Source organism: Sus scrofa, chromosome 3 (genome assembly GCF_000003025.6).
Source record: "Sus scrofa isolate TJ Tabasco breed Duroc chromosome 3, Sscrofa11.1, whole genome shotgun sequence".
NCBI classification, from domain to species: Eukaryota; Metazoa; Chordata; class Mammalia; order Artiodactyla; family Suidae; genus Sus; species Sus scrofa.
This window is the reverse complement of record NC_010445.4, coordinates 86,711,110-86,731,594: the sequence shown is the minus strand read 5'-3', so window position 1 is coordinate 86,731,594 and position 20,485 is coordinate 86,711,110. Positions and strand designations below refer to the sequence as shown.

General features: G+C 42.1%; 1 protein-coding gene across 7 annotated transcripts in view; it reads left to right on the top strand.

The window, feature by feature from the left end:
- The window catches only part of SPTBN1 (spectrin beta, non-erythrocytic 1), a 199,092-nt gene that overhangs the window by 52,722 nt on the left and 125,885 nt on the right, over positions 1 to 20,485 (top strand). For all 7 annotated transcript variants that reach the window (XR_002342956.1, XM_021088218.1, XM_021088219.1 and 4 more), the window contains exon 2: positions 2,812 to 3,006. Coding sequence is in view for 6 of the 7 variants with exons in the window: in XM_021088218.1 (XP_020943877.1) it covers positions 2,859 to 3,006 (148 nt within the window). In the remaining variant the exon portion in view is untranslated. The remainder of the gene's footprint in view (positions 1 to 2,811; positions 3,007 to 20,485) is intronic.

Here is a 20,485-nt window from a genome sequence, read left to right as displayed (position 1 = left end):
TTGATGATGTCCATCTGCCTGGTGGGAATCCAGGATTTCACTCCATCCAAGATGCTTCTGTTTCTGTTTGAGCAAAGGTGGGTGGTTAGATTGTCAAGTGGATGAGTGCTTCTTCCTTAAGAATAGGGAGGATGTGGGTGATATTCTTGGGTAGCTAATGACAAAAGAGGGGGCAGGTCCATGCTTGTGCCACCAGTTATTACATTATGTGAGGTGCAGTTCATTTGTTTCAGCTTAATTCATTGGCCATGGAGACCTGGTTGCCTGTGCCCTTTGTGTTTCTGTGCTAGAACTTGAGAAAGGCTGCATTTTGAAGCACGATAAGAGGCATGTGTCTTTTCTGCATATGTGGCTTTGTTTACTTTCTTTATTTGGTGGCATATCTGAGGGGAAACTAGCAGCTTGGAGTGGTCCCTTTGTGGTTGCCGGGAGGTGTCTGGTTTTATTGGTGCACAAGCTCTAGCGATTAGGCCTGCTACCTCGGATCTGTGTTCACATTCTTGGGACACATAGAATGAGGTCTTCATGAAATGAGCATCCAGGTACAAAACTGTATAATTAATTTTTGAGTCTTAAGAAGGGGTGGCGTGGGACAGGATGGGAAGCCGAGATGACAATGATCTTTTCCCTTGGGACATCTTCCTACAACTAAATGGGTGTGTGCATCTTTCTTCTTCCTTTTCCTCTTCCTCTTTTTAATTTACTTAAGTAGCTTTGTGTAACAAACATGCAGGAATTTAACCTCACCAGTAGGAATTAGGCACAGATCCTTGTCTCCTAGATTTTGTTTTTCCCACAGCACCAGGATGGAGCTTTTGAAAACATACCTCCAGTGATGTCAGTTACTAGGTTAAATTCCTGCCCTGGCTTCCATCACACTTAGGCTCACAGCCCTGTGTGGTCTGGCCCCACCTACCTTTCCAGCCTTGTCTCTTGTCTCTCTCTCTCTCTCTGTTCACTAGACTCTGGCCACCCTGAGCTCTTCATTCCTCCAACATCCCTGCTGTTCTCACCATAGGGCCTTTGCACCAGGTGTTCTTCTGCCTGGAATGTTATTCCTCTGGATCTGGGTGTGACAGGATCACTGAGATCTCAGTTTAAATACTGACCCAGGCCTTCCCTGACCATCAGATTTAAAAGAGCCACTCATTTATTTTCTCTCTCTCTCTCTCTTTCTCTCTCTCTCTCTGTTTTTTGGCCACAACCTATGGCATGTGGGGGTTCCCAGGCCAGAGATGGAACATGCACCACAGCACTGACAATGCTGGATCCTTAGCCACTAGGCTACCAGGGAACTTTCTCTTTTATTTTTAAATTAAGGTATAACCAACATAGAATTATATTTTGTAAGTTTAAGGCGTAAGATATGTTGATTTGGTACATTTATCTATTGCAGTATCATTACCACTGTAGCATGAGTGAACACCTCTGTCACACTGCCTAATTATCATTTCTTTTTTTGTTGTGAGAATGATTAAGTCTAGCCTCGTAGCAGCTTTGAAGTTTGTAATGCAATCTTGATTGCTCACTCCCTATCACATCACTCTGGTTTCATTTTATTTTCTTTCAACCGTCCTACCTTTTCTGCTGTACTTTTTGTCCAGCTCATCCTACTAGGATGTAGGCTTCACTGGAGCCAAGTCCTTATCTTGTTTGCTGTTATCCCAGTTTGTGGAACAGTGCAGAGCACATAGTAGGCCCTCAGTACATTTTGGTTCCAGGAATGAATAATGCCTGTTTTGAAGGGAGAAGCTATATATTTAAAGCTAAATGTATCTCTCTTAATTCTCTGAGGGCACTGTGATAAAGATGGCAAAAAGTTGAGGCCGAAGTTCTTGTTTCCTGTTTATCCGTGTAATACGCTGTGGCCCTGGATAGGTCCCTGAGGCGTGGGGATTGGGGTTGGTAGTAAAATTTGTAATAACACAGCCACACTCATAGTTTCAGTCATTATTTGGTATCTGCTAAACACCAGTACTGTCCTTGGTGGCATGCATTTACTATCTCATTTAATCTTAGGCCTCAGTTTTCTAATATGCAAATGAGATGTTTAGATAAAATGATCTGTTAGTTCTCTTACATCACATTTTATGAATTTCCAAGAGAAGCTAAAAGGTTATAGTTTATGGTGACACATAATAGAAATAAATTAGTTTATTCAGAAGCCCAAGGTAGATATTCATCTACCTGCAGTAAAACTTTAAAATTGCCAAGTTTAAACTTTGGAAAGAAGGAGGAAGCCCACCCTTTTGCTGGGCATCCATCATCTCTTTCAGTCTTCCCAGCAACCTTAGAGTATCTTCCATCTTTAATGGCTGGGGAAACTGAGGCTCAGGAGTGTTCAGTGCCTTGGCCAGGGTCACACATGTGTTCTGAGGCAGTGTTGAAGTTCAAAACCAGCTTTGGGAGTTCCCGTTGTGGCTCAGTGGGTTAAAAACATGACCAGTATACATGAGGATGTGGGTTTGATCCATGGCCTCGCTCAGTTGGTTAAGGATCCATCATTGCCACAAGCTGCGGTGTAGGTTGAGGATGTGGCTTGGAACTGGTGTTGATGTGGCTATGGTACAGGCCATTGGCTATGGCTCTGATTCGACTCCTAGCCTGGGAACTTCCATATGCCATGGGTGCATCCCTAAAAAGATAAAACAAACAAAGAAACAAAAAAAACCTTTCAGCTTTGATTGACTCTGGAGATCTGCTCTTGGCATGTAGGAGTTGTGTTACCTTCTGCTCACCTTTCCCCAGTAGGTTTCATGGGGCTTTACAGACTTAGACATCTAAATTGGGTTTTCCTTCTCTTTCTCACAGACCTGTAAGAAGGAGCTGATGTGGAGGAGCAGCTGAGACGGTCCAAGATGACGACCACAGTAGCCACAGACTACGACAACATTGAGATCCAGCAGCAGTACAGCGATGTCAACAACCGCTGGGACGTGGACGACTGGGATAATGAGAACAGCTCCGCGAGGCTCTTTGAGCGATCGCGCATCAAGGCTCTGGCAGGTAAGTCTCCTCACACCCATCACCGGGGCCTGGGATGCCGTACAGCTCCCTTTGAAATCACTGCCCTGTCCCCCGTGCAAAATCCACCCACCTCTCCTTGGACTTGTCTCACCAGAGCAAGCTGACCATTTCATAAGGTGGCTGGATCCCTCTTTGGAGAACTGACAATCCCAAGGCCAAAATGATTCAGAGCACAGGATGATTTTTATAGCAGTTCAGAAGGAGCAACCCTAGACATGTCAGGATTTCTTTACTTGTAAGACATCTTGCATTTCAAAATATTGAAGTGTACTATATCTTGTACACAAAAATACAGTTGACCCTTGAACAACCTTGGAAGTTAGGGGCACCAACCAGCTGCACAGTGGAAAATCTATGTTTAACTTTTGACCCTCCCCCGAAACTTAACTACTAATAGCTCACTGTTCACCTGAAGCCTTATTGAGAACATACAGAGTCAGTTAACACGTATTTGTAAATTATTTGTATTCTATACTGTATTCCTAGCATAAAGTCAGCTAGAGAAAAGAAAATGTTATTAAAATCATCATAGAAAATGTTATTAAAATCAAAGTGCATTTACTGTACATATATATTTATTGAAAAAAATTGCAAGTTAAGTGTACCTGCAGGATTCAAACTCATGTTGTTCAAGGGTCAACTGTGTACAAATTAACCTATTTACTTAGGGCCTGTGATGTATGAATTAACCTGACCTGTTACAGAACTTACTTTGACCAAGGTTAGTTAGTATCATATGCATAGGTTTTAAATCTGAAAAGCAATAGCTTAATCTGGCCAGGCCACATCTAATGCTGTTAACAGGTAAGTTTGCCATTGATGAAGTTATCAGGAATACATCCTTTGCGAGTTCTCACTCCCTTGTTGCTATTGAATCCTTGGAACACACTTTTACCACGGCCCTAAATGGGGTGGAGAGTGTTTTGTCCTGAAATTGCCCTGAAAGTCAGAGAGGGGTGCAGTCACAGTGACAACTCAGTGGTACTGGACATGTGTAAACCAAGGGCCAGTGTGGAGTTTATTCAGGGTCTTGCCTCTCTACTTTACGTTTTTAAATAAAATGGTTTCCAGGTGAGAAAAGGGGGTTTATGTATTTTTTCTTAATGTCTTCAATTATGACAAGTAAATCAAAGTCATGACTTAAAAAGGTAAGTTTACTGTTAATTGTTGTGTTACCTTTACAGTGTAATCTGATTATGAGGCGTGTATCATGTAGAGTTCTCTTGATTGCAAGCTAAAGGAAACCTAACCCAAAGTGGTTTAAATGACAAAGAGAAATGACTGAGAATAGTGGAAATTCCGCTTTTAAGCCAGACGTGCTCCTGGGCTTAAATGGTGTGACCAGGATCCAGTTTCTTTCTCCCCACTTTTTGGCTTTACTTGCTGCTCTGGATTCCATTCTCAGGAAGGCTTGTGGGAGCTTGGAGCCCAGGATGGCTGCACCAGGTCCCAGATCTGTCTTTAAGAACATCCAGCAGAAAAGAGTCCCTCTACCTGCCCTGTACTGTACGTCCACTGTGGCCCTAGAGTCTGTCTCGGTGGCTTGATTGACTGTGCTTGGGTCATGTGCCTCTCACAACCACTCTCCACTGGAATCAGAAGAGAATATGCTGACTGACATCAGCTAATCAGGACACACTCTTGGAGTGCAGGGGATGGGGTGAGGTGGGAGTGGCAAGGGGTCAGTCCCACCCAAACAGCTTGGCTAGAAGAATTGGAATATAATAGAAAGTAGGAAGAGGAAAGTGAATATAGGGGATACAGCCAACTAAATGCTATGGGGAACTTGTTCAGCTGCCTTAGGATAATTTGTTTCTTGATGGTGGTGACTTAAAGGTCCTCTTGAGCTTACCCAATTTGAGGGCATAAATGAATGATTAACCTGATAGTCGCTCTAGAGTTGGAGCTTTATTTTCTAGCTTACTCATTAACGTGGAACCTTATGGACACCATGATCCTGTCTTGTGCTAGTGGATTCTCTTACCTCTTTTTCTTGAGTATTCATTTGAGCCTTTAGACCAGCATGATGTTAGTGGCTGATTACCTTTGATCATGAGTCATTCATCTTCTGGTTCTAGACCACCGTGTACAGTTGACCTTTGAACAGTATGGGTTTGAACTGTGTGGGAGACTGGTGTCCTTAAGCCCTGTGTTGTTCAAGGGTCAACTGTAGGATCTCCCTTTTCAGGATAATTTTACTTACAAACTGCAGAGCAGCTGCTTGCTCTTTGTAACGGTTCTTTGCTACAGTGCCAGAGGAGACTCCCCAGCTGTCCTTACACTTCCTAAGATAACCTTTCCCTCTGTGTTATCCAGGTCCCTGAACAATTATAGTTATGGTCATCCTAGTAAACGCTTAATATGGTGCTTACTGTGTGCTAGGCACTGTTCCAAATGCATTGCATATATTAACAGTTAATCAATCCCATAACAACTGTATGAGGGAGATTATTATCTGCAACATATAGATGAGGAAGCTGAGGCCTGGAGAGATTTAAGTCACTTTCCCAAGGTCACATTGCTGATAAGTGGCTGAAAGCAGACAGTCTCCTCTACACTTTTTCTATATTCACTAAAATACAAAATGAGTCAATGCTTATCGGTGTAGAAAATTGTGAGAAGGTAATTCAGACATGATGAAAGGATCTTTAGAAGGCCCAGGAATGTATCCTATGGCTTGAAGAAGCCGTCAGTAACCATGAGAAGTTATTGGAAAGAAAACATGCTGCCTTCAATGTGGAAAAAAAAAAGAATTGCTTTTAATTAATCCAGGAGATACCAGCAAAGCTATCTGTTAATGGAGGAAATTATCTTGCCAGTTATCTGACTTCTCAGTCCTGTGGGACAGAAGAATTTCTGAGCTCTCTAAGAAACCTTATAATAGCGGGAGTAACAGGTCAGCCCAGCAGCATCTAGAACTGTGGTCCTAGAATTTTAGCAGGCTTCAGAATTACCTGGAGCCCTTCTTAAAGCACAGATTGAGGGCCCACGCCCAGAGGTTCTGATTCATTGAGTCCAGGGTGGTTCTTGATAATTTACATTTCTTTTTTTTTTTTTTTTTTGTCTTTTTGCTATTTCTTTGGGCCGCTCCCACGGCATATGGAGGTTCCCAGGCTAGGGGTCGAATTGGAGCTGTAGCCACTAGCCTACGCCAGAGCCACAGCAACACGTGATCAGAGCCGCATCTGCAACCTACACCACAGCTCACGGCAATGCCGGATCGTTAACCCACTGAGCAAGGGCAGGGACCGAACCCGAAACCTCATGGTTCCTAGTCGGAGTCGTTAACCACTGCGCCATGACGGGAACTCCCTGATAATTTACATTTCTGACAGGTTCCCAGGTGGTGTGGATGCGGCTGGTCTAGGAAATCCCATTTTGAGACTGGTGCAGAGTAGCGATGGTCCTTTGGTCTGCTTCTCTGGGTGTCTGAGGTCATTTCATCTAGACCCAGCTGAAGTCTAGGGAAAATTAAAGTATCTTACTCAACAGAGTTATCTTAAAGACACGCCTAATTTGGGCATGGTGTGGAAGGCTGGCCACTGATTTTGAGAGAAGGGATATAGCTTCCTGTCCCTTATGGGGAAGTAATTTAGTGATAGGCTCAGTATAAGGGAGTGCTCTTGTGGTGTTTCTGTTGCAAATGCATGTTTGGAAGCAGGAACGCATGGGTTGGAGCAGTAGGAATGTACTTATCAAGGTTCCTGTGGCCTCTCAGTGTGCTCTATATGTTTAGTCTTCTCTGGACCTCAATCTGAATTTTGAGGAAATTGACAAAAGACAGTAATGCAGGAATTCACTTTGTTGAAGTGCTGCTGTGCATGTTTTTTTGGTAGTGCAACCATGGCTTTATGTTGTGTCCTTTACTGAGTAGCTTTAAATGTATCTCTAAGGAAATAGGTGAGGTAAATTACTTGCTACTAATTTTTACCCAATTTACAGATACATTATTAGGCTGATAAGTGGTGTGCCGTGATTTTTTTTTTTCTTTCCTTTTTTAGGGCTGCTCCTGAGGCATATGGAAGTTGCCAGGCTAGGGGCTGAATTGGAGCTGCAGCTGTAGGCCTACACCACAGCCACAGCAACACCAGATCTGAGCCGAATCTCTGCTGCAGCTTGTGGTAATGCCATATCCTTAACCCACTAGGCAAGGCCAGGGATCGAATCCACATCATCATGGATACTAGTTGGGTTCTTAACCCACTGAGCCACAATAGGAACTTCTTGTGCAGTGAGTTTTATGCATTCTATAACCGATTTCCTGCATCCCATGAAGGCATACCCATTTCCCGACCTCAGCCCAAATTGCCTCGGTAGCTTGGAATGTGTGATCATGGAGAGGTGATTCAAAATAAGCTGGACTTTTTTTTTTTGGAAACAGGATTTTATATGAGATAAAAGCATAAAACTTTAATTTTTTAAAAGATGTGGGGTATATACACACAACTTCCTAGGCCAGGGATCAAATCTGAGCCACAGCAGTGACAACACCAAATCCTTAACCACTAGGCCACTAGGAAATTCTCAAAATGTTGCACTTTTAAAAATACTCCTCAGCCACAAAAAGAAGGAAATTGTACCATTTTCAACAGCATGGATGGACTTTGAAGGTATTACACTAAGTGAAGAAGATCACACAGAGAAAGATAAATAGCATGAGATTTCACTTATACATGGAATCTAAAAAAAAAAAAGTGAGAGCATATCCAAAACAAAATAATGAACAAAATAAACCCAAAACAAGCCCTCAGATACAGAGATCAGGTTAGTGGTTACTAGAGGGAAAGGGGGTTGGGGGCAGATGCAAGGGTGTAAAGGGGTTGATTGTATGGTGCACAGCTCATAACTAGACTTGTGCGTGTAATCACATTGTAGGGTATACAAATGTCAAATTCTATGGCTGTACCCCTGAAATTTACATATTGTTTAAAGAATTGTTTTAATTCTTTAATCTTTTAAAGAAATGTAAAATGTAAATGTTTTCTTTTTACAAGTGGTGGGTGTTTGTAGTTTAGGTTATATATGGTGGAATCAACACAAATTAGGGAAGTAGGAAAAATAGTATTTTTGAAAGTGCAACATTTTGAGAGTTCCCTGGGGGCTTAGTGGTTAAGGATTTGACATTATCACTGCTGTGGCTCAGATTTGATCCCTGGCCTAGGAACTTCTACATGCTGCAGGGCCTAAAAATAAATTAAAAAAAATTTAAGTGAGTACAACATTTAGCTTGAAAATATTGATACAGTAATTAGAATTAAAATCTTTATATCAACATTGCTAAACAGTGAATTTTAAAAAATTAGGAGGCTATGTATCAAAATATTCCGAGAGGCTTTTTTCTTAGCTGTATTGAACTTTTTCCTGAAATAAATCAGAACTATTTCATAATTGGGAAAAAGAGCATAAAAACATCTTTAACATCTAATATTCTGTTCAAAAGTTTCAGTTAATTTTCTTCCCAAAGTAAGAAATAGAGAAGTGGTAGGAGAAAAGCCTTTGTATGAATGGATACTTTAAAAAAATGACGGAAATGAAAAAGAATATTACTCTGGGAGTTGTCACTCATCAACATTTATTAGCTAAAATTTTCAGAAGAGCCTTTCTGCTAAGCTATGAACTTGGCGAAATAAATTGACCTTGAGTTTATGTGGTTACTGGGGAGCCAGGGACAGCTGAGAATCATAGGAAAATGAGGTAGAAGCACCTAATTGTATCTCTTACGTTACATGGATAGAGTAGGTAGAAATTATTTGTGGCTGTATGTATAAGCCAGAGTCCTTTAAACGCAGATATTTATTTGAGTGATCAAGAATTTTGGTGGAGGATTTAATCAGCTAAAGCAGTAATTTACTTTAAATTTCCAAGTCACTGCTGTCTGAAAGAAATGTAATACTAACCATATGTGATTTTAAATTTTCTGAAATATTTCAGTTAATTGGACTGTGCAAAATATGATCATATCAACATGTAATTAGTGTAAAAGGTTGTTAGGAGATCCTGTACATTTTTCATACTTAAGTCTTTGAAATCCAGTATGTATTTTACTTTCCATATTTCTCGTGGTCATTATTAGTCCCATGTGGCCATAGACGGTGGGTTTGGACATTGCATCTCTGGTGCCTTCAAATGGATGCTTTTATTGGTTAAAACTTTATAGAGCCTGCTGAACAAATACAGACCTTAAAATCCCTATCACAGATTTGGTCTTGGGTATGGCTGTGAATCAGTGAATAGTTGGCCACTTGGCTAAAGGAGAATTTAAGTTCTGATAAGGAATAACCTATCAGTTGAATCATTATTTTTAAAATAAACACTATTTTTTATGTGTGTGCTTTATACTTACTAAATGGATGCAGCATAGCAAAAAAGATCCTCAGGTGCATTCTGTTTTTTCCACTGAGAACTTTGGTACTGTTCAAGCAGTGCTTTTGGATGCAGAAGACTCAATAGCAGACTTGTTTAAACATGCATGTTCCAAGTTGCCACTCCCCTCCCCCCCAATTTTTTTCAAGATTCACTACAGTGGGAGGAAGCACAGGAATCTGCATTTTTAATGCATATAATGCACTTTCCTGGCACATGACCTAAGTATTGTCACTTTATATTTAGATCACTTTAGCCTTGAGTATTCTCATCAAAGTGAAAAGCATCTTTTTATCTCTCCTTTAAAATATTAGCCTGTCCTTTCCTCCCAGTAAGTAAGTCGCAGTTGTTTTGATATCTCAACACCTAGGAAGGCTTAATGTTCTGCCTGAACTGAGTCCTGGCTGGAGGAGCACATTCGTACTATAATCCCTGCCCTCATATCCCCTGTCTGGAGGGATCCTCCTCCAGGAGATGGTTGAGGTTTCCACTGCCTACCCCCCCCAAGCCCATATCATCCTTCATGTCTTCTAATTTGTAATCTCCAGGAGGGCAGAACATTTCCTGGGGGCCTAAATTAGCCCTCTAGTGCTAATTAAAATTAGTGGGGACTTTTCAAAAGTATATCCCCCCCAGAATTCTGTGGTTATAGATTAAAAAGTTCAGGCACAGGATTTTTCTTAGAAGGAAAAGACCTGGATTCCATAAACTGAGAATTCGAGCAGAACTTGCCATCTGCTTTCTGCCAGTTGACTGAGAATTTCAAGCTATCATGAAGATTGTATACTTAAATTATTTAATCCTCAAATAAATAAGCCTGCCCATAGATGGAGGGAACTTATTTTAAACCTATAAAATATTTTTTTGTTTATCTTTTTTGAGAGATGTCTTATTGTCTTTTCTACCTATCATGAGTTTTTAATTAGGTGGTTTAGATATTGGCTTCATATTTTGTAAAGATTTCTTACACTGCAGTGGTTTTGCGTAGAAACTTGCCAGAATACGACTGTTAATTCACAACCAATCGCCCCTGCCAAGATGAATACACAAACAAACAAATATATATAAAATATTTTACTTCCTTCTAGTCAAAGTATGGTGCCAGCTTGCTACTGAATATGCAAAGAGATCTGTAAAACATGGTCTGGAATGATCTAATTAGGAAGATAAAACCTATTTACATGAAACGTGAACAAAACTTGCATGCAAGTGCCAAGAAAGTCTTACAGGCAGTTAGTGCTCTAGTGATTTAGAGGGAAGGACTGATCACAAGAGGGAAAAAAACCAAAGTCATTTTTGAAGAGGATGGGTTGAGTAATGTCAAGAACATTGGAACTTGGAGAGAGAGGCTGGGGCTTGAACCTTGGCAAGGCTGCCTTTGTTTCCATGGCAGCAGGACGGAGAGGCCAGGCTGCAGGTCTCTGAGGACGCTTTTCATTAAAACAGAAAGTGCTTTTCGGTGACTCAAGATGATACACCACCTTAAGCTTGGACTCGTCCTTGAAAATTAAACGAGAGCTTTTCTTATTTGCATACTGACTGCCCCATTCAGATGGAACACTTTTATTATGCCCCCAGGGCATGATGGAGTGGATCTTTACAGTCAGGACTAACAGATTTAGTAGCTACCCATCTTTTTCCTCATCTGCTCCTGAGCTGTTTACCTAAATTATGCATTATCTGGGGTTCTTTGTGAGAGAGGCGTGGTCCTTAGTGCTCACTAAATATACCGCCCATTGTTTGTGACATCTGAATCTGAAAGCACATTTCATATCAAAGAGATTTGTGCATGCTACTGAGGAGAAAGTCTGTTTAGGTCATTACAGGTAGTCCCAGATCATACCCTCTATTTATTTTCCACATACATAAGGCTTCAGTCATTTCTGACCCTAGGACTGCAGGAGTCTTTTCTTTCTTTTGGGGTACAGTCTCCTCAGGTATTCCTCCCCTTCCTTTTCCTTAGGGCCATAGATGACCCCTTCCAGACTTTTGAAATCATCTTGGCTTCTTGCTACTGTTCCTTCTGTTCTTCCAATTCTGTTCTCACCCCAGCAATGGCTGGAACCCCATAGTAACAGATGAATGATCCTGCTTGGGAGAACCAGCCCACTCTTCTGCTCCTTCATTAAACCTTTTAACCACACACAATTCCTCTTCCCAACCCAGCCCCCATTTCTGCCCCTCAGTCTCTTTTTGGAGCCCAGTTTTCATTCTTTAGAAGTCAGAAAACTTGTCCATTTTCATTCCCGTATTCATCTCTTATGGCACCTTAGCCATTGTCTTCTCACTGCACTAGAATATTTTCCTTAAGTTAGTCTCTAACTCTTGAGGAAATCCATTTACCATTTCTAGGGGGAAATCCTATATATTTTACAGTTGATCTATGATTGAACTGAGAGAATAGGACCTGTCTTTTGTTGGAGATTACTTAGGTAAGCAAAAGAGAGAAAAAAATATGATTTTTCTCCTCTTTTCTGCTTTTCCTGGCTCTCTCTGCATATGCGCCCTGCCTGCCTGTCACCATCTGTCTGTCTCTTAAATATCAGCTTTATTGAGATATTATTTACATATCATAAAATTTATCCATGTAAGTGTACAATTCAGTGGCTTTTAATAATACTCATAGAGTTATGCAATAGTCACCGCTAATCCTAGAACATTTTTATCAGCCCCCCCCCCCCCCCGCAAAAGAAATTGTGTACACATTGGCCATCACTTCCCATGTTCACCTCCCCTCCACTCCAGGCAACCACTCATCTAGTTTCTGACTGTGGATTTGGCTCTTGGGGATGTTTCATCCAAATGGAATCATACAGGGAGTTCCTGTCATGGCTCAGTGGTAATGAACCTGACTAGTATCCATAAGGACGCGGGTTTGATCCCTGCCTCTGTTCAGTGGGTTAAGGATCGGTAGTTGCCATGAGCTGTGGTCCTAAGTCACAGATGTGGCTTGGATCCCGTGTTGCTGTGGCTGTGGTATAGGCCAGTGGCTACAGCTCCAATTTGACCCTCACCCTTACCTTGGGAATTTCCATATGCCACGGGTGTGGCCCTAAAAAAAATAAATAAATAAAAATGAATGGAATCATACAATGTGTGGCCACTTGTGACTGGTTTCTTTTACTTAGCAAAATGTTTTCAGGGTTCATGCATCCTGTAGCATGTGTCAGTACCTCATTTCTCCCTCTGTTCTCTTATGTAAGTAATAGTGGTAGATTAGTGAGAAAGAATAGAAAAAAATCTAAAAAAGTTACCAACAACATAGTACCGTGATTTTATTTGGCAGTTGCCTGGAAGCAGATGGCAGATCTGTTGTCGGCATGTGCAAGTGTTGTCCAGTTAAGTACTTTCTCCTTTACCTTGATGTGGTCATCAGAAAAGCCTCCTGGTGGGGGTTTGATTGTTTCCTATGGTCATCTTTGTTCCCTCTGTTCAGTTCAGTTACACACGTGATTTCTTTTTGCCAATTTTCTACCAAAGTAGACCTGTGAGTATGTAAAGAAGAAAATATAAAAAGGTGAAAAGAAAATATTTAATTCATATATGGGGCATTTAAAAGTCCTGTCTGCTTTAAAAACATGCCCCACAATGAGAACCAAAAATGTCATGAAGTAGATTTTATATTAACAATGCAATTCGGATAGCGAAAGTTTTTATTTAACTACCATCATCAGCAATACGATTCAATTTAATTTTCTAATTTGTAGGGAAAATTGATGTGGGTAGATGTTAAATAGTTTCTTACATTACATTTTGATATTTGACACCAAGTTAATTAAGAAGATGGTTTTGATTATTAAACTGCATATAGGCCAGTAGTTTTGACATGATCACATTAAATGTAATCCAGTGGGAGGGTTCTGGGCTTCTCTGGAAAGAATTCTGCATCCAAAATTATTTTAGGTTAGTCCTTTCTGTCAGGAACAGAGATTCACTTGAGTATCTGAATTAAAAAAGACACGTGTGTGGTGGAGTAGTGAGGGGACGTTATTGCAAAGTTTCAGGCACTTGAGACACAGAAATCTGTTAGTGCCTGAGGCTGCTGGAGGGCTGGAAGGGGTCTTCATCTTTCAGATGGGGCCTGTGCCTCACTGACTGGAGCCCTCTGCATAGTGCTAGTATCTGCTCGTCCTAACTCAGCTCACATGTGGCTGTGATGTGCTGGGATTCCAACTCTGCCTCCTGCCAGTCTTTTCTCTTTTGACCTCATTGGTAAATCCCTCAGTACTTTCTCTACTTGAGATGTCTGTGAGGTTGAGGATGGAGATGGGGCTCTGACGGGCCCAGATAATCTTTTCATACCAGGTCATGACCAACTGGCTACTTAGAGATGGTTACCTTGAGAAGAGGTATCCCGAACATGGCTGAGGAGCAGGAAGGCATATGTATAAAACGTACCAGCCCCGTCATCCATGACTTAGAGGGGGTTTGGCTGGCACTTGGAGCTATGGTGGACATTTCTGGTGCAGAATTGTGGTGTGGTGGGGAAGGTACTTTATATTAGGACTTTTGGGGTAAGATATTGGAGTGTCTTATGTGATCCAGGGAAGAGCTAAACAGCCAATCTGAGGAAAAGGCCAAGTGTAGACAGGCCCCACGACAACAGAAATGAAGGCTTTCCATCTCTACCTTTTGATTTTAGCTTTTGTCTCTGCCCTGGCAGGTGATCTTCCAGGTAACAGGAAATGTGGTTGCCATCTGCCCCTGGACTTTACTGTCCACTCCTTGACCTATTTTTCTAGTTCCATTTGGAAACATTGGGGCTGTTTGATAAGGAAGCTATAATTTTTACTAGGCTTTGGTCAGGAGGCGACTCCTGATCCAGTGAACTGTGGTGTGGGGTATAGAGGGATGGAAGAACATGACAGCTTTCCTTGGAACCACCTGGAGCTCTTCTCGAAAAAGGGGACAGGCGTTGGGCAGATGGCAGTACATAACAGGAAATGTTCACGGCATGTTTTCAGATAAATTGATGTTCTCTATTCACAGGTAAAACTTTTATAAAATGGCAAGGGGACATTCACCATTGACTAATTGCTTCCTCAAAACAAAGCAACCCATAATGTTACAGCTTCCTTTAAGATCTTTGAAAACGTAAACAAAGAGGAATGAACATTAGCATGGCAGTCTTTAGAATATGCCTTGTTAGGGAGTTCCTGTGATGGCGCAGTGGTAGTAAACCAACTAGTATCCATGAGACTGTGGGTTTGAACCCTGGCCTCATTTCAGTTGGTAAAGGATCCGGTGTTGTCAGGGGTTCTGGTGTAAGTTGCAGATGTAGCTTGGATCCTGCATTGCTGTGGCTGTGGTATAGGCCTGTGGCTACAGCTCCGATTAGACCCCTAGCCTGGGAACCTCCATATGCTGTGGGTGCAGCCCTAAAAAGACAAAAAAAAAAAAGAGAGAGAGAAAAAAGAATAAGCCTTATTAGAATAAGCTCTTCTGGAGTTCCCTGGTGGTTCAGTGGGTTAAGGATCATGCATTGTCACTGCTGGGGTGTGGGTCACTGCTGTGGTGCAAGTTTGATCCTTGACCCAGATGCGACCAAAGGAAAAAAGAAAAAAGAGTAAGTTATTCAGTTTGTACCTAAGTTAACTGGTGAATTTACTTTGTGATTTTGTGACTTGGAAACAGTCTATCCCATTCTTTCTTCTGGAGCCTTAAGGACCAGTGCCGTTCTTAGAGTATGACAGGTGCCCAGTTATGGAGTGTCATTCCAGACGTTTTTAGCCATATAGTGATGTAAATACAATACTAGCATGTTCCTTACCCACATATAACTATTTTTGGGAAATAGACTTTATGTATAAAACAGTCAGTGCATGCAACCATATTACGTGGAAGTGTTGTGACACTTCCCCCAAACCTGAATCTTAGTCACTTCATTTTCTGGTTGGTAATTTTCCACAATTCTTATCTCTTCTGTAGTCTCATTAGGTAATTTTCAAGGAAAACTTTGATTTCTTTCTTGTACGCCTGTGAATTTTCAGAACCCTAAGGTAGTGACATGATCGGGTAATGGGCACATATTACTGGGTGAGGCTGATAAACATTTTGCCATACAGGTTTAAATTTCTACAGATGCCTTCGATTTCTTGAACATGTATGTGAAATTGCTTTATTAGCCACATGATTGTGTCTGTTGCCCTCGTAAGAAACAGATGGACTGAAGTCAGGGAGATGCCAGGCCATTTGCCAGGTCCCGGGCCCTCCCTGCATTGCATGGGACCATTTGGATCACCCTGTAAGTCTTCAGGAAACCCAAGCCCTCTCCACTGGCTCCAGCTTGAGCCTAATTAACTTTGTGTGTGTGCTCAAGGTGGATGTATCCATACTTTCTCTCTCTCTCTGGCTGCCTGCTAAACTCCTTGAAGACAGTGACAAGCTATGTTTCTTTCGGCTTTCCCTAGAGTGCCTCACATAAGGCAGAATGGGATTATGTACTTTTACTTGGCAGACTGAAGCATCCATTCATGGTGAGAACCACTAAGTACCACTTCATTGGGGAAAATTTCTCCCTAATTTCTGCAATACTCATTGGAAAGTTAGTTTTGTGTATTTAAGAATTTTACATTAAGAGGCATCATAAAATAATGCATTTCATTGTATATTGTACTTTACAATGCATAAAAAAGTTTTCAAAATCCAAACATGGCAGAGTGGACAATGAATGTTTCCTCTTCACTAAACCCATCCCCAACCCTAAAGATCATTCAAGATTTTGATGCATATATTTTGAGATATTTTCCATGTAAATTATTGTAAACAGTACAGGACAAATTGATTGTTAGAATCAGGAGCTTAGTCTTTCTCCCACCAGAGAGTATTTGTCTTAGATATTCGTTCTTACAGGATCCAATCTCCTTACTGCATTGTTAACTGACAGAGATGCTTTTGGAAGTTTGGAGCATTGTTTGTTTGGAAGCTGGTACAGACCATTACACCGTGGACCAGACATCCTTCCATGATGCTCTCAGTTTGGCCCCTGGTGCATATGCCTGCTCCTAGGGTTTTAAGCTTTTTGGCCAGAAGAGCTAAAGCTGAAGATTTCTTTGTCTGGTGCTTCTTCATGTCACTGCAGTGTTTCTGGACCACTTCTCTCTTTGTCTCTTTGCTTCCATGTTTCTGGAATAGTGGAGGTGCTTGGGGGGTGGGGGGAGCATCACTAAAGAGGAACTCACTTCCTGGTTGGCCTGCAGTTTGCCTGTGTTCCCTACATGTCATCCTTAGCCTCAAGTGGGTTACCTGCATTTGGAATTTGACAGTTTAATGATTCATTACAAATTTGTAAATGCTAGTCACAGTTTTCCTCCTGGAATATTGCGTTGTGACTTTAAGGACATAGGGAATTTGGTGACTGTGGTAGGGAAGGGAATGCCGTCACTGTAGTATATGGACCCTAGAATACCTCCATTTTGCTACAGCAGCTAAAAGCCATTCATCTGTCCCTCAGACTAGGCTCCAAGTGGACTAAAGTGCTGTTGCCATGGTTGTTGTTTTCACTGATGTGTAATTTAAGCCTTTTCTTCTGTGGTAAAGAACAACAGAACCAATCCAGTCACTTTCTAGATCCATGGGGCTAGTGGTGTGTCATTTAGCCAGCTTGGCCCCATGGTCAGTTTTTACCTGTTCTCTAGCCAGGACATGGGTTTGACAGTTCCCTGTATTGATTGTCCCAAAGCCGAGTTATATGTTGATTTTGGAGAAAGAAGTTTAGAGACCAAGTCTGTTAGTCCTTTGTATGTCTCTACTGTGAACATATACAGTTGTGTACCTGGAACTGGTTGTTCTGCAGAGGATCAGTGCACGCCTCCCACTTCTGCCCCTCAACACACCATCTGTGGAACTGTCTGGACCCAAGCATTTGAGGGAAGGCCCCTGTTAGTAGGGATGCTTGTAAATAATGTAGAGGTATTTAAAACTGCCTTGAGAAATACAGGATGGAGAGGAGGCAAGGCTGGAGGAGGCACTTGATACCATTTTGAAACCCAAAACCCCTGGCACTGAATTAACAGGTGTGCTTGTGCTTTCTTTGTGCATTTAATCAGCCGTAATCTTCAGGTGTGCCCACATGTAGGTTTTTTTTTTTTTTTTAAACTCCCTCACATTCAAGGAGCCATTTTTAATTGGCACACCCAACACCATTACTATCTGAATTGAATTTTAATTTGGAGGATGTTTCTATGTTTTTATTTATTTATTTATTTATTTATAATTTATTACCATTATTGTTGTTTGGATTTTTAGGCCCACACCGAGGCATATGGAAGTTCCCAGGCTAGGGGTCGAACTGGAGCTGCAGCTGCCAGCCTATACCACAGCCAGAGCAACACCAGATCCAAGCCTCTTCTGTGACCTATACCCTCGTTCATGCCACTGCCAGATGGAGGGAGGCCAGGGATTGAACCCATGTCCTCATGGATACTAGTCAGGTTCTTTACCACTGAGCCCCAATGGGAACTCTAAAATTTCTATGTTTTTGAAACTGAATGGAGGACTTCAGCATAATTACATTGATCTAATCTGACTTAAAATTTTGAAAGTAAAAAATTCAAGGACAGTAACAGTAAGAAATATATTTTACATAGCTGTGATGTGCTGGAGTTCCAACTCTGCCTCCTGCCAGTCTTTTCTCTTTTGACCTCATTGGTAAATCCCTCAGTACTTTCTCTACTTGAGATGTCTGTGAGGTTGAGGATGGAGATGGGGCTCTGACGGGCCCAGATAATCTTCTCATACCAGGTCATGACCAACTGGCTACTTAGAGATGGTTACCTTGAGAAGAGGTATCCCGAACACGGCTGAGGAGCAGGAAGGCATATGTATAAAACGTACCAGCCCCGTCATCCATGACTTAGAGGGGGTTTGGCTGGCACTTGGAGACTATGGTGGACATTTCTGGTGCAGAATTGTGGTGTGGTGGGGAAGGTACTTTATATTAGGACTTCGGGGGCAAGATATTGGAGTATCTTATGTGATCCAGGGAAGAGCTAAACAGCCAATCTGAATCTAACACAGAGCCTATTTTATGACACAGTGTTGACTGTCTCATGGGACTTATTGTTTATACTGGACTACAAGTGAGAAACAGAATGGTTGTAAGTGTATTGGTTATTTACCCTTATAAACGCATGACTGATTGGAGCTGCTGCCCAGCACCGTGAGACAGTATTGTACCGCCTATTACTAGTCAGGGAAAATACCAGAATTCATAAATCAAAGTATGGTTTCTACTGTATGTATATTGCTTCTGCAGAAGTGAGTTGAACCATGGTAAGTCAGGGACTATCTGTCTGTGGGTATATGTGTGTATGTGTGTGTGTGTGTCTCCACATTTAAATTTCACAAAGTGGTGTTTACTTGTATTCATGAGATGTTCTATTTTCAATTCTATTTTTTAATCCTGTCGACTAGCTAATTAGAGTTTATAACCAACAGTGTCAGAAAACCCCGTGGTAGCCGGTACAATTTGAAAGTACGTCTAAGTGGCCTGTTTTTGAGCTTTATGAACCATGAATATTAGAGTGATTGATTTTTTGTTTGTTTCACTTATTGGTGAATGAATAAGTGAACTGTTTATTCAGCACCTACTATGTGCCAGGCACTGTGATTACTGTTAGAAATACAGTTGACCCTTAAACAACGTGGGGGTTGGTGATGCTGACCCTCCTTGCTGTCAAAAATTTGGGTGTAACTTTACAGTTGGTGCTCTGTATTGTGGTTCCTCCAGACCTGTGGTTTCACATCTGCCAGATTCAACCAACTGCAGATCGTGTGGCACTGTAGTATCTACTGTTGGAAAAAAAAATCTAGGTATATGTAGACCTGCCCAGTTCAAGTCCACTTTGTTCAGGTTCAGTGATTGAGTGAAAACAAGCCTGTGATTTTCAGTTCCCTAAGAGGCACAGCAGTGTCTACAGATGGAAGGAATTTCAGGCTGAGCAAAGTGGTGCCTGGATGGCACGACAGTGCCTGGCTCTCTCGGGGAGCCCTGTACAGCAGTGCAGAAGGAGCTCGAAGGAGAACTGACGGAGTGGTCCAGGAGGGCTTTGAATGCCAGGCCGAGAGTTTAGTCATTAACCCTTTTAGCCAGTGGTTTTCAACGCTGAGTTCAGGAGAGTTTTTGCTTTTAAGTAGAATTTCGTTACCGCACATGTAGGATGGCAAATGTGGAGCCACTCTGCTTGAAACAGAGTGGTCTCACTTAGATTTCTACCCCCAGGGGTTCTGAGCCTCCTAGTGACTTAATCTGAGAACCACTGGTCTGATGGGACTTGAGCATCAGCAGGAGCCCTCTGGGGACACTGTGGAGGTAGCCTTATTAGAACAGCTGGGCAGAGGGAGGCCATTCGGGAAGTTGGGCCTATTTGTCCAGAAGAGGTGAGGAGGAGGCCCCAAAATTGGGGCAGTGGCCATGGGCTTGAGAGAGCAGTGCTTAAATTGTTCATCATATTCCCTGGACCCGCTCACCAGTGGGCAGTGGAGGGAATGGGAGAGAAGAGGGAGCAGCATGCGTTTGGTTTGGGTTATATGAAGCCTTGTGCTAGATTTTTTCTTCTGGGCGCCAGATGCTTGTGGTATCCTGAGAGTTGCATGGGGTATTTCGGTCACAGATATGCAAGGTAGGCTGCTGTTCACCTTTCTTATGGTTTTTGTTTTGTTTAGCTATATCACATGGCCTCCAGTATCCAGGATTATATCATGTTTTCCTTAGCTTGCATTTGCCTATATTCTCCCCGGCCTTTGGGAACTGTGTGAGCCTCAAGGCTCTCTCACCTGCCTTCTGCACGTGCGGGTCCTCTGGGGCCTCTGTTGGGTCCTCCTAGGGCCTCTGTGCAGGTCTTTCTAGGGCCTGAGCACCTGAGTATTCCTAGGTTTGGATTCAGGCATCTAGGACCTTTGGTCCCAGGGCTGATGCTGGACAGGAAAAGTGGCTTTTGAGGCCTGGGGTCTGAGATAAAATCTCTGCTCTGCCACTAACTGGCTGTAAGGTAGTTGGCAAAGCTCCTTCTATAGGATGAGAATCCCTCCTCTCTGTGGGATTGTTGAGAGGACTTAAACTAATGTGGAAGGTGCCTAGTGCAGCGGCTTCCTG